Genomic DNA, 13057 nt, shown 5'->3' with positions numbered 1-13057 from the left:
CTGCTGTAATGGTTTGGAGTTATCACATACTTTAGGAGCACTGGACCTTTAGTAGTCAGTGCCAAACAGTTGAATGCTCAGGTTCTTTTTATCTAGAATATATTCCTCCTCTTCCATTTATTTCCCTGCCTAGCCTATCTGAAACATGATCCTCTGCTCACTTGTGTTAACAAGCAAGGCTGAGGTGACTAAGACTAAGTGGGAGTGTCTGAAGACTCGGAGGAGGGCAGCTAACGAATACACAATGAGCAAGAGAAGGGAGGGGGGGAAACAAGGAGTCAGGGAGGATATGAGGTCAGTGTTAGCTTTGCAAGATGGCCACTGCCTAGGATAGGATTTTCTGCTTTTCCTTTATAAAATTCACAGGAATGATTAAGTGGATAGCACAATACATCTGTTATGTAAGTAGAACTAGTATTTATCTACTTATATATGTGCTTTTCATTTCTAGGTTAGCATGGGCGTCACTTGTTCTTTAAGACTAGCTGCAGACAGGAAGTGGTATTTTGGAAAATGAAAAGGTAAAGTCCATGTTCAGGCACAGATTATGTGCATTTAGGAGAACATTTTAAGTTAACAATGCACAACACTTTGCAGTTCATTGTCCAATAGGAAAATATACCGGTTCCTAGAGTCTTAGAAAACCTCCAACTACCTGCTCACCGATTCCAGTCAGTTTTTAGCTAAACTGCCTGCCAGGCTATGAAGCGGCAGAATGGCAAGAATTCAGCTGACCAAGCACCTTCCGTTCTGCATGTCCAGGATACCAATCTGGGAGTAGGCAGGCAGATGAAGATCTCAGAAATTTTTTTTAGTGAGATCTGTTTTCAATGCCCAATATACACACTTGAGAACAGGCATGGGCAAACTCGGCCCTCCAGCTGTTCTGGAACTACAAGTCCCACAATGCATTTGCCTTTATGAGTCATGACTGGCTGTCAGACTCCTGTAATGCATTGTGGGACTTGTAGTTCCCTAACAGCTGGAGGGCCAAGTTTGCCCATGTCTGCATTAGAGCATTCTATGGGATGCACAGGGCCAAATTTACATTTCAGGAGCTTTTAGGCACAGAGATTCTAGCACCTTAACTCCTCTCCTCAACACAGACCACACCCACAACCCCAGTCTTTATTTTCTTATATCACAAAAAAGAACTAAATGAACATGAACCTAGCAGCAGTGCAATTCAAAGAGTGGGTCTGCCAAGCAAAATCCCTGATAAGGCCCCTCTACTTTAATCATAAAAATATATAATTATATATATGGCACTAGTTACCCTATGAAACAGGCCCCACACAATCGAGGGGCAGGGCTACACGAACAGGGGCTACACACACCACCTTACATTGCCTTAAGCCCACTCCCCTCCAAGATGAGAAGAGCAGGTGGCAAATGGTAAGAGTGTTGCCAAAGTGCACAGCTGATCTGCGCTGCAGGGACAGAGGAAGGATGAAGCAATAACCACACTGCCCACCATGCTACTTTTACAGGGAGCACTGATTATAAGTCTTGGATCTCCACCCCTAACTACGTGCCTGTAGCTGCTGGCCTGGAGCTGTGGGGTGAGTGACATCACCCTCTGGGTCTGCTGAGAGGGGACATTCAGGAAGGGAGGGGAGCCACCTTTGTCCTATAAGGTGCCTGTAGGCACACGCCTACAGTGCTGTACGGTATCTCCGGCCCTGGATATGTATTATAAAACTGCCAGAGCTCATTAGCATGCTAGCTTAAACACAAGACTTAAAACCAAAGCAAACCAAAATGATATATGCTTTTTCATTGAATCAGTTCGACTGAAAAGCTGAGCTCTTAGCAGAAATATCCCTATATGATAAGGATGCCGGCCATACTGGAATAAAGCTACAATCTTATCAAGTATGGATTGTGCCAAAATGGAGCCCTGGGTACTGTATTAGCAGCCAAATGAAATGTATGTAAATATAAAGTAATATGTAGATGGCATATTACTCAGAACAGGCTGGGAAGGGAGGAGGGGGATTTACTTTCAACCTTTAAAACTTCAGAAAAGCAACCATTATGAAGGTAACATTGGCCATACAGACATCTTTTTTTCTGACTGACCTGAAACAGGCACACTTTCCAGTCATTTTGCTTGATTTTGTGTAGTTTATCAAACAAACATCTGATCGGACAAAAGATCTATGCAGTGAAGGGGCAGGATCGGTGGAGGTTCAACAGCCAACAGTATTGCATTGCATCATGGAGCAGCGGGTTTGTGGTTCGAACAATGCTATTATAGATTTCTGTTAAAATCCATTAAATTGAAGTCTGTCAAGTAGGGAGGGAACTGATAATTATCCAAGCAGATTACAATAAGACATGGATTGGCTTGGGATAGTCGCGTCATAAATGACCTGTGTATGGCAAGGTCAATTTACTTTTAGGTTTCAGGCTAATTACTAACAGAAATGGAAAAGGTGGGGGGAATCCTTACACATTGTTATGGCTCTAAAAGCCTCTACAAATATTTAAAATGAGAAATCCAGTAAGAGCTGGAATCAGCAGGGTGGGTAGGGAGGAGATGAGACTCAGTTCTCAAAAGCATTGTGTCATTATAGGAAGCTTCCACCTTATGTCTGTGCAGCTCAATTGTAAAAAATAAAAAGGAAAGAAAAAAAGCACAAGTCACCAGAGTCCAGTAGTAGCAGAAGGCAACAGCTGAAGCCACTAATGCATCTGATCACCCCCTTATGATTGCTGACCTGGCAAGCCATCCATAGAGTTTCATAGATCATTTGTACAATATCACCATCCAACCAGCAGGCTGCACACTTGCACCGTTTGTAACTATGCATTTTTTTCTCAGATGCTCATCAAGGCACTCATTTCACAGGTTAACAACCTTTACTGAACTAAGCTTCATTTACTAGGCTACAATATCTGAACACATGCAAGCACATGTAGATTTCACATTTATACAGTGGTGACATTTTCCACAGCACTACATCTTAAAGGAATGCTGTAGGGGGTTGGGGGAAAATGAGCTGAACTTACCCGCAGCTTCTAATGGTCCCCCACAGGCATCCTGTCAGGGACGGATCGGGGGGGGGGGGGGGGGGGGGGTCAGACGGGTCTCTTGCCCCAGGCGCAGTTTGTTGAATTGTTAAAAAGGCGTCAAAATTTGGATGGGGAATGGCAGTTTAGGCGCCAAAACCTGACCTTGCCCCAGGCGCAACTTGGTCTAGATCCGTCCCTGCATCCTGTGCCCGAACAGCCACTCAATGCTCCGGCCCCGCCTCACTTCTGGAATTTCAGACATTAAAATCTGAAAACCACTGCGCCTTCGTTGCCGTGTCCTCGCTCCCGCTGATGTCACCAGAAGTGTATTGCACACACACAGTATGGTCTGTGCCTGCGCAGTACACACCTGGTGACATCAGCGGGAGAAAGGGCACGGCAACGCAGGCGCAGTGGTTTTCAGACTTTAATGTCTGAAATTCCAGAAGTGAACTGGAGGTGGGGCCGGAGCATCAGTGATTGGCTGCACGGGCACAGGATGTCTGCGGGGGACCAGTAGAAGCCCCAAGTTAGTTAAACTCATTTTCCCCCAACCCCTCTACAGTATTCCTTTAAAAACAATGACTGCTGCTGTGACATAATGCCTAAATAATCGCCCAACCACATTTTAGGGCAAATTTATGTTGGGAAGAACCAATTAGCCTACAAGCATGTTTTTGCACTGGGCAGAGCTCAGTTCACACTTGAAAGGAAAAACATACAATTTTCCACAGCACAGCAACACTGAGAAAACAGATTGCTTACACTTGCATTTAAAAATGGATCATTCTGTTGCGTTGTAGCAAATGGAAGTCTTAACCTGCTGCATTTTCCATGACCAGCAGATACATTTCCCGTAGAATCCTATGGTATAAACACATCCGCCCTGGGCGTGACAAGGTAACTGAGCAGAGATTGAACTGGTCTGCTCCACTGAGCAAAACTAACAGTTACAAGTGGGAACTGAGCCTAACGCAAATGATTAGTCCACTGTGGTTTTGTTCCAGCTATGTATGACCAAGTAACCAGGAAGAATCTGAAGTTAAGTCATTAAAGCGGACCCAAACCAAAAAATGTTTTTAATTCAAAATATTTAGTTGCACAACTCTGACACATACAAAAAAATACACTCCTTAAAGCCTATGAGCATTTCAGTGCATGCTTTTCACCTTTCTCTTTTCATAACCAGGGTTATACAGGTGGCAGACATTTGCCGGACACCACCTACTCCAGCATTTTGCCGGATTCTGTCCCGGTAATATGAAAGGAAGGGAGGAGTTCCTCCAATAAATGTAAAATATTTTACATTTGTCATCATGCAGCTGAAAAAAAGGCTGCTATTATAATTTAGAAAATAGATTTTATTTCTGAAATCTTGTATTTTTAATTTGGGTCCACTTTAACTCACTGCAACAATTCACAAGGGGAACTGAGGCAGGGATACTGAGTGTAGCTGTAATTCAGGCCATACACCCAAATATCTCTGCATGGCAGTCCTGTATCAGTAGTGTTTAAATCACACACCCGAAACAAGCATGTAGTCAATCTTGTCAAACCTCTAATCTGCATGCTTGGTGAGGATCTATGGCTAAAGGGATCAGAGGCAGAGGATCAGCAGGACAGCCAAGCAACCAGTATTGGTTTATAAGGAAATAAAGATGGTAGTCTCCATATCCCTCTCAATTCACTTGTCTTTCTAAAGTTCAAAGAGCAATTCGTTTTAGGCCCTTAAGAGAAACAAGAAATACCTATTAAATTCACTTCACAAGAGGTGGTGCACACCATAAATGTTGACTAATCAAGACTAATATTGTAGCCCACGAAGAAGAAAACAAAACCACACACATAAAAGCTAATGTATTCACAAATAATAGTCTAGTAGGATGTAGGTCACTTAAAAAAAACAACACTCACGTTGTTAGCATAGTCCCCTAGAGTATACAGTAGTAACACTCTTGAACAAGGGTTAAGAGTTCAGATAAATATTCTGCTGACTAGCCTAAAAATAAACTGCATCTTGAAGCAGCTGCATATACAGTTAACGCCTCTTCCTTCTTGGACACGATAAAGTAAAAAAAAAAAAAATGAAGCTTTTAAGTGGGCAACAGGCAATTACATAATGAAAAATTGAGTAACCGTAATGCAAAACTGAGCGAAGCAGAAAGCAAGAAACATTTATATGTCCAGAAGGTACTGTTACTTTGCTGTTTAGAGATCACCTTGAAAGAGATACAGTGCAATACAAGTCTGGAGCTGAAATGACATCTCACTTGTTTGATAAGAGGAGTTAAGAAAAACCCATATGAACTGGGTGTTACAGTAATAAAAAAAAGCCAGGAAGAAATGACAGCAAAGTGTTGGGAGAAGAGAAAAGCACACTCCCTCACAAATGGTTTGTGAACTTTAAGATCAAGCAATTACCGTATTTTTCGAACTATAAGACACTCCGGACTATAAGACGCACCTGTTTTTAGAGGACAAAATCCAGGGAAAAAAATATATATACTAAACCTGGTGCATCTGTAGTGCAAGGACATCTTATGGCCCTTCCCCCCTCGCCTTATGTGTCCTCTGGTGTCTCCCTGTGTCATTCTTTCTCTGTCCCCGTGTCCTCTGGTGTCTCCCTGTGTCATTCTTTCTCTGTCCCCGTGTCCTCTGGTGTCTCCCTGTGTCATTCTTTCTCTGTCCCCGTGTCCTCTGGTGTCTCCCTGTGTCATTCTTTCTGTCCCCGTGTCCTCTGGTGTCTCCCTGTGTCATTCTTTCTCTGTCCCCGTGTCCTCTGGTGTCTCCGTGTCATTCTTTCTCTGTCCCCGTGTCCCCCGGTGTCATTCCCTGTCCCCCTGTGTCATTCCCTGTCCCCCTGTGTCATTCCCTGTCCCCCTGTGTCATTCCCTGTCCCCCTGTGTCATTCCCTGTCCCCCTGTGTCATTCCCTGTCCCCCTGTGTCATTCCCTGTCCCCCTGTGTCATTCCCTGTCCCCCTGTGTCATTCCCTGTCCCCCTGTGTCATTCCCTGTCCCCCTGTGTCATTCCCTGTCCCCCTGTGTCATTCCCTGTCCCCCTGTGTCATTCCCTGTCCCCCTGTGTCATTCCCTGTCCCCCTGTGTCATTCCCTGTCCCCCTGTGTCATTCCCTGTCCCCCTGTGTCCTCGTGTGTCATTCCCTGTCCCCCTGTGTCCTCGTGTGTCATTCCCTGTCCCCCTGTGTCCTCCTGTGTCCTTCTCTGTCCCCCTGTGTCCTCTGGTGTCATTCTCTGTCCCCCTGTGTCCCTCTATGTCCTCCTGTGTCATTCTCTGTCCCCGTGTCCTCTGGTGTTCCCACTCTGTCATTCTCTGTCCCCCTGTGTCCCTCTATGTCCTCCTGTGTCATTCTCTGTCCCCGTGTCCTCTGGTGTTCCCACTCTGTCATTCTCTGTCCCCGTGTCCCTCTATGTCCTCCTGTGTTATTCTCTGTCCCCCTGTGTCCTCTGCTGCCCCCGTGTCATTCTCTGTCCCCCTGTGTCCTCTACTGTCCCCCCTGTGTCATTCTCTGTCCCCATGTGTTCTCTGGTGTCCCTCTATGTCCTCCTGTGTTATTCTCTGTCCCCCTGTGTCCTCTGCTGCCCCCCCGTGTCATTCTTTGTCCCCCTGTGTCCTCTGGTGTCCCTCTATGTCCTCCTGTGTTATTCTCTGTCCCCCTGTGTCCTCTGCTGTCCCCCCTGTGTCATTCTCTGTCCCCCGTGTTCTCTGGTGTCCCTCTATGTCATGCACTGCCCCCCCCCCCCCCCGGGTCCTTGTGTCCCCCTGTGTGCGGTGTCTGTGTTTGCCATTAACATTAGTGAATGAGGAGACCACCAGATATTAATATGGTGCAGTAATCAGGGCGCTGAACCAGCGCCGAGTGAGAGAACAACGCACGTGTGTGAGGAAAGATGGCAGATCGCTGCATTAGCTTACCGAAGAGGAAGGAGGGGAAGGAATACAGCGCAAATGCCACCGCTACCATGCGGCTTTAACTAGGTTAGATGACAGCAAAGCCATTGACCAATCAGGTGGGGGAGCGCTGCCTCAGTCAGCCTATCCCAGCGCATACGGCTACTGCCGGTTTGTTACACCGCCCGATAGTCCCGTGGGCGGGATCATGCTTGTCATTGCGGCCAATCACTGCACTCCCAGCTACTGAGGGCGTGCAGTGATTGGCCGCAATGACGAACATGATTCCCGCCCTCGGGACTATCGGGCGGTGTAACAAACCGGCAGTAGCCGTATGCGCTGGGATTGGCTGACTCGGGCTGCGCTCCCCCACCTGATTGGTCAATGGCTTTGTTGTCATCTAACCTAGTGAAAGCCACATGGTAGCGGTGGCGTTTGCGCTGTATTTCTTCCATTCCTTCCTCTTCGGTAAGCTAATGCAGCGATCTGCCATCTTTCCTCACACATGTGCTTTTAATTTATTTTGATTACTGCAGTATATTAATATCTGATGGTCTCCTCATTCAATAACGTTAATGGGACATGCAGACAACGCAAACAGGGGGACACCAGACACGGGGACTAGAAAAAACAAAGGCACTGCTATGTACATTTGGACTATAAGACGCACTGACTTTTTCCCTCCACTTTTGGGGGAGAAAAAGTGCGTCTTATAGTCCGAAAAATACGGTACATTTTGCAGAAGGCATGTGTGTGGTTATGTTAAACAAACAAACAAACAATTTGCTTTCTGTAGCAGAGAAGGGAAACAAATGCAGAATTCAGGAATACTGTCCATTTACTTTAAACCCTTAGACCTTGATTTCACATTAGGCTGCATGTTTTCTTTGATTTTAGTTATACTGTGCTGCAACTGTACACCACTTGCTGCAGGAACTGCCTATGCAGTCCCAGATAGTGATGGTCGAGTAGATGCAAATAACTGAGTTGATGCACATGTATAGGCAAATTTATGTTTGAAAATGAACCAATCTAATCCTGCTGGGTAAAATTTTATTGGTTCACTTTAAAGCTGCATAAATGTGCATAAAAATGTGCATAAATTTGCATCAACTCAAAGTTATGTGCATCTACTTGACCATCACTAGTCCCAGATTCATTTTGTTCCTGCAGGAACTGCGATGTCAAGGGATACCCACATGCTTAAGATTTCCGGGCTTTAGGACACTTTTTTTATTAACCAGGGAAAATGTAATGTATGTAGTTTTAGTTTAGGAGAAGCAGGTTTTCCTTAACTACCCTAAGACGGGCCGCGGCAGCAACCCCAGGACCGCCTAACGCCACTTGTCGTCAGGTCCTGGAGCCGGCTACTGAAGGAGATCGCGTGCATGGTGCGCACGCATCTCCTCGGAGGCGGAGCTCCGCCCCGTCTTCAGTCTCCGAGCGGGAGACTGTTAGACGGCGTAATCGCCGTCTATTTACATAATTGCAGCGCTGCGATCAGCAGTGTGACACAGCTGTCCCCCTGGGGGACAAGAGAGCGATCAGCTCTCATAGGCAGAAGCCTATGACAGCCGTTCGCCGTGATTGGCCGGCCTGGGGGGAGGGAGGGGATTAAGAAAAAAAAAAGGGAAATTGTAAAAATTTTTTATAAAAATGACAAATAGTTATTCAAACAAAATAAACACTGGGGGGACGATCAGACCCCACCAACAGAGAGCTCTGTTGGTGGGGAGAAAAGGGGGGGGGGGAAATCACTCGTGTGCTGTGTTGTGCGGCCCTGGTCTTTAGGGCGGGGGTGTTAACCACTGTGGTCCTCAAGTGGTTAAAGCGAACATGAACCTAGAACTTCCTTTCTGCTCTAAAAGATAAACAGCAGCATAACCTTTAAAGAAAAACATTTCCTTGTTACAGCTTACAGTAGTGAGATTCTGCGTAGTTACTTCCTGGTATCCCGGGAGCACAGAAAGGGTTAACCTAGGTTTACATGTTAGCTCAGAATTGGGCAAACAGCTGAAAGCTCAAATTACGCTAGCTCATTACTTTCCGAGAAGAGATTATTAGACACCCTATTCTAATACACACACACTATTAACACACACAGGGTGGATTTCTCTGTGTTCTATCATGTGCAAGAGTTCAGGTCCGCTTTAATGTGGCAAAATAATGACAGTTTAAGTCTATCTATAACATAATGCTGTATATGTATAATGGTACCCAATAAGGGTCTATCGCAATATCAGCTACTGCAAACAGCATCATTGCTCAACTAATGCACTGAGCACATCAGGTCCAAAACAAAACTGTGCGTAATCTGAGCTTGCAAAGCTTTGCTTGTGCTCCGTGACTGCATTCAGGAGAAATTGTAAGGATGTAGCCCTGCATATTCATTTACAGAGGTAAGGGCATTCAAGCACAACCACTGTGCTTTGTGTCCACCATACAAAGCACTCCATGCATAGATAATGTGGCGGTATGGCAAACCCATATACTGTACATAATAAACTAAAAAGGTAAACTAGGCTGATGAGATCATAAAGAAAAAATATCCATATTAAACTATTATTTAAACAGGTTTACATAAGTATCCAGATACAAGCCATGTATCATAACTATACATCATAAGTCAGGGAAATGAAAAGATGGATATTATTAATGTGTGAGAACAAGTGCTCCAGCTTACTGGAACATGATTTTAAAAAAATAAGCTGTCATTGTGACAAAAGCTTGCAACTTTCCCCTGCATTATATCAGATTATAGACACGACAGGTGAAATATCAGGAGAACTTGAGGTCCATACACACGCTAGATTACAGTCAGCTGAGGGGGCCATAACAGCCGCCTCTGCCGATAATCTGGCAAGTGTACAGCAGCACCTGACTCCGCATGACAAGTGATCCACCAGACCAATCTACTTCCAAGCAACAGCTGATAGCTTTGTTCTTGCCGCCATGTCTGCGCCACTCCACTGGCTTTCTGCGCGACTCTCAAACCACCATTTTACTCAATGTAAAACTGATCTTACCATAGCAAAACCAACATCTGCTTTCTTGAGTGCCGGTCCATCATTGGTCCCATCCCCTGTCACTGCTACCACTTGCCTCTGCTCACATACTGTGCTGTCAATAATACCTGGAATGAAAAAGTAGTTAAAATGGAATCTTTTGCAGCTAATTTATTTGTGTAATTGTGTTAAATACTTTTTAACATGCATACGAATAGAATATAGTATCTGTGTCAACATTTTTCACAATTTTAAACTGCAAAAAATTAAAAAAAAAAAAATCTATCGAGTTCCTCGCCCAACTTACCGGCCACTGTGTCACCAAAATGTACATTTGATTCTAGGTGGAATAAGAAGGCAGCCCTCTTGTTGGCCCTTCATTTACCGTATTTTTCAGACTATTATGCTGGGCATACACGAGTCAACCTGGCAGCTCCATTAGCCGCCGAATCAACTCCCGCCGCATCCCTGCTGCCGTCCGGATCGATTCCTGTTCGTCCCCACAGGCGCTCCTCATCTTCCGCTCGATTCCCCGCTATTGTCTGCCCGTGGGGTTCGAGCGGGGAATCGATCCGGCGGGTCATCGGACCTGTCGGAAATTATCAATCGAGCCATCAGCGGCTCGATTGATAAGCAAGAATCCTACAGTGTACGCCCAGCGTAAGATGCTCCGGACTATAAGACACACATAGGTTTAGAGGGTAAAAACCAGGGGGAAAAATGCATACTAAAGCTGGTGCATCCATGGTCCAGGAGTGTCTTATGGACCTTTCCATCCCCCAAGAGGTCTCTGTCTGTTACACTGCCAAGCTACACTAACCACTGCTGCCCCCACAAACTATACTAACTACACTTCACTGACCCCTGTTGCCCCCCCCCCCCCCCTCCTCCAAGCTACACTGCACTACACAAACCCCTGCTTCCCCCCACCTCCCCCTCCCAGCTACACTGCACTACAATGCACAACCCCCCTCCCCCCTTTCCCCAGCTACACTTACTAACCAATACAATTACATTAAAGGACATCTCACCAGCCTGGGGTGTCTATGCTCTGTAAATGATCCTAATGAGATGCACAGTGGAGAGGCAGCAGCAGCACCAACATGTTCCACAATGTTTCTAAGTGGCTTAGCAGCACCTGCAGTAATTATGCAAATTGCTGGTCCTTTGATCTTAATCTTGTTAGCATGCCCTGCAGCAGCTTGATCCATATATTGTTTCTATGAGGCCGATATCCTCAAGGTTGGTCCTTTAAGCCCCGTCTACACGGGGAGATGTGGAGGCGATCCGGCGGCTCGATTAGCCGCCGGATCGCCGCTTCCGCATCCCCGCGCGTACCCGCGTGCGTCGTATTTTCGATTCCCCGCTCATCTTCCGCTCGATTACCTGCCATTGTCCCCTCGTGGGGATCGAGCAGGGAATCGGCGGCTCACAGATCGGACCTGTCGGAACTTCTCAATCAAGCCGCATCAGCGGCTCGATTGATAAGGAACATCGCCGCCTCATCTACGTGTGTAGATGAGGCTTTAATCTTAATCTATTTAAGTGGCCCGCAGCGCGATCCATAATGTTTTTATGCGGCCGAGATCCACAATGCTGGGTCCTTTGATCTCATCCAGCATCAGTGCGATCCCAGGAGACAAGCAATTCAGCCGCTATAGTGGCAAAATCTCCAAAGGCTTCCGTACTGTACTGTTTACTGGCGCCCTCTCATGACCTGCAGCGCACGTGCGCCGGGTCATGGGATGACGCACGTAAACAGTACAGAACGGTAAACTCGCTCCCCCAGCTATGCTTAGCCTAGGCCATGATGCCACAAAGCCTTCTCTATACCAGAGCCCTCTGGGAGACCAGATGCTTTTGCTCTTATTGGAACACACAACATACATTCTACAGTGACGCACCTTACCAGCAGTAAAGATGCAGCAATTTGTGAAAAATATAGGAATGTAAATCAGGGTGAGAAGAGTTTAAGCATTGACTAAATAAGTTATTGCATAAGTTAGCAATTTTTCATAAAGTTATATTCAGTAAATTATCTGCAACTAGTGAGATTTAGCTAGGAAGAACAGATGCTTCAGCTCACTTTACAACAAACATATATTCCACAGTGATGCACCTTGCCACAAGTAAAGATGTCGCCATCAGCATGTAAATCAAGAAGAAAGATTTTACAATTGGCAAACATTGATTACACTTCTAAATGAATGTTCTAAAATAAGCAAATGTATTAACCATTTGAGGACCACAGTCTTTTCGCCCCTTAAAGCGGAATATAACCCTGCATTTCAACTTTGCTCTAAAACATTATTTACAGTATATTATATGCAACCAGCGGGTTTTTTTTTTTTTACTAGACCAGCATTGGAAGGGTTACACAGAGCTTTAAAGTTCCTGGACAGAACTGCAGATGCATCAGAAGCTGACAGATACATTTTGTTTACATAAATGTATCTAAGTGTGGCATGTGACTCACTCTCTCTTGACTGAGAAGGAGCTGGAGGACAGCCAAAGAGTAACATTTATCACTTGTTACAATATGCTGTAAATAATGTTTTAGAGCAAAGTTGAAATGCAGGGTTATATTCCACTTTAAAGCGGAATATAACCTTGCATTTCAACTTTGCTCTAAAACATTATTTACAGCATATTATATGCAAAAATATTTTTTTTTTACTAGACCAGCATTGGAAGGGTTAAACACAGAGGTTTAAAGTTCCGTGGAGAGATATGCAGAAGTTCAGATTGTTGCATTGTATTTAGTTATATGTATCTATTGAGAAATGTTACACACTCTTTGGCTGTCCTCCAACTCCTCAGTGAGAGAGATGAGTCACATTCAACACTTAGATACGCAGTGTTCTCCCCAGGATCAATCAGCCGGGCGGAGCGCCCGGGTAAATTTAATTACTGCCCGCCTGGTGTGATTGCATGCCCCACATTCACCGTGCCCAAGTAGAATAAATTATTGTCCGGCTGACGTTGCGTGCCTGTCATTTGTGCCTACACGCAGCGCTGCATCTTGCAAGTCAGCAGCAGTTGCGAGCATAGGCATCGAGGGGAGGAAGGAGGAGGGGGCTGGGGATCGGATCTGCGCGCTTTTGAAAGTTTGCTGCCTGCTGGG

The 13057-nt window shown here is 45.5% G+C and overlaps 1 protein-coding gene across 6 annotated transcripts in view; it reads right to left on the bottom strand.

Moving 5' to 3' along the window:
- Positions 1–13057, bottom strand: part of ATP2B1 (ATPase plasma membrane Ca2+ transporting 1) — a 266462-nt gene that overhangs the window by 29849 nt on the left and 223556 nt on the right. For all 6 annotated transcript variants that reach the window (XM_068276821.1, XM_068276825.1, XM_068276820.1 and 3 more), the window contains one exon: positions 9955–10061. In XM_068276821.1, the coding sequence (XP_068132922.1) occupies positions 9955–10061 (107 nt within the window). The remainder of the gene's footprint in view (positions 1–9954; positions 10062–13057) is intronic.

Source organism: Hyperolius riggenbachi, chromosome 3 (genome assembly GCF_040937935.1).
Source record: "Hyperolius riggenbachi isolate aHypRig1 chromosome 3, aHypRig1.pri, whole genome shotgun sequence".
NCBI lineage: Eukaryota > Metazoa > Chordata > Amphibia > Anura > Hyperoliidae > Hyperolius > Hyperolius riggenbachi.
The sequence above is the reverse complement of the archived record's forward strand: the minus strand, read 5'-3'. Positions and strand labels throughout refer to the sequence as shown.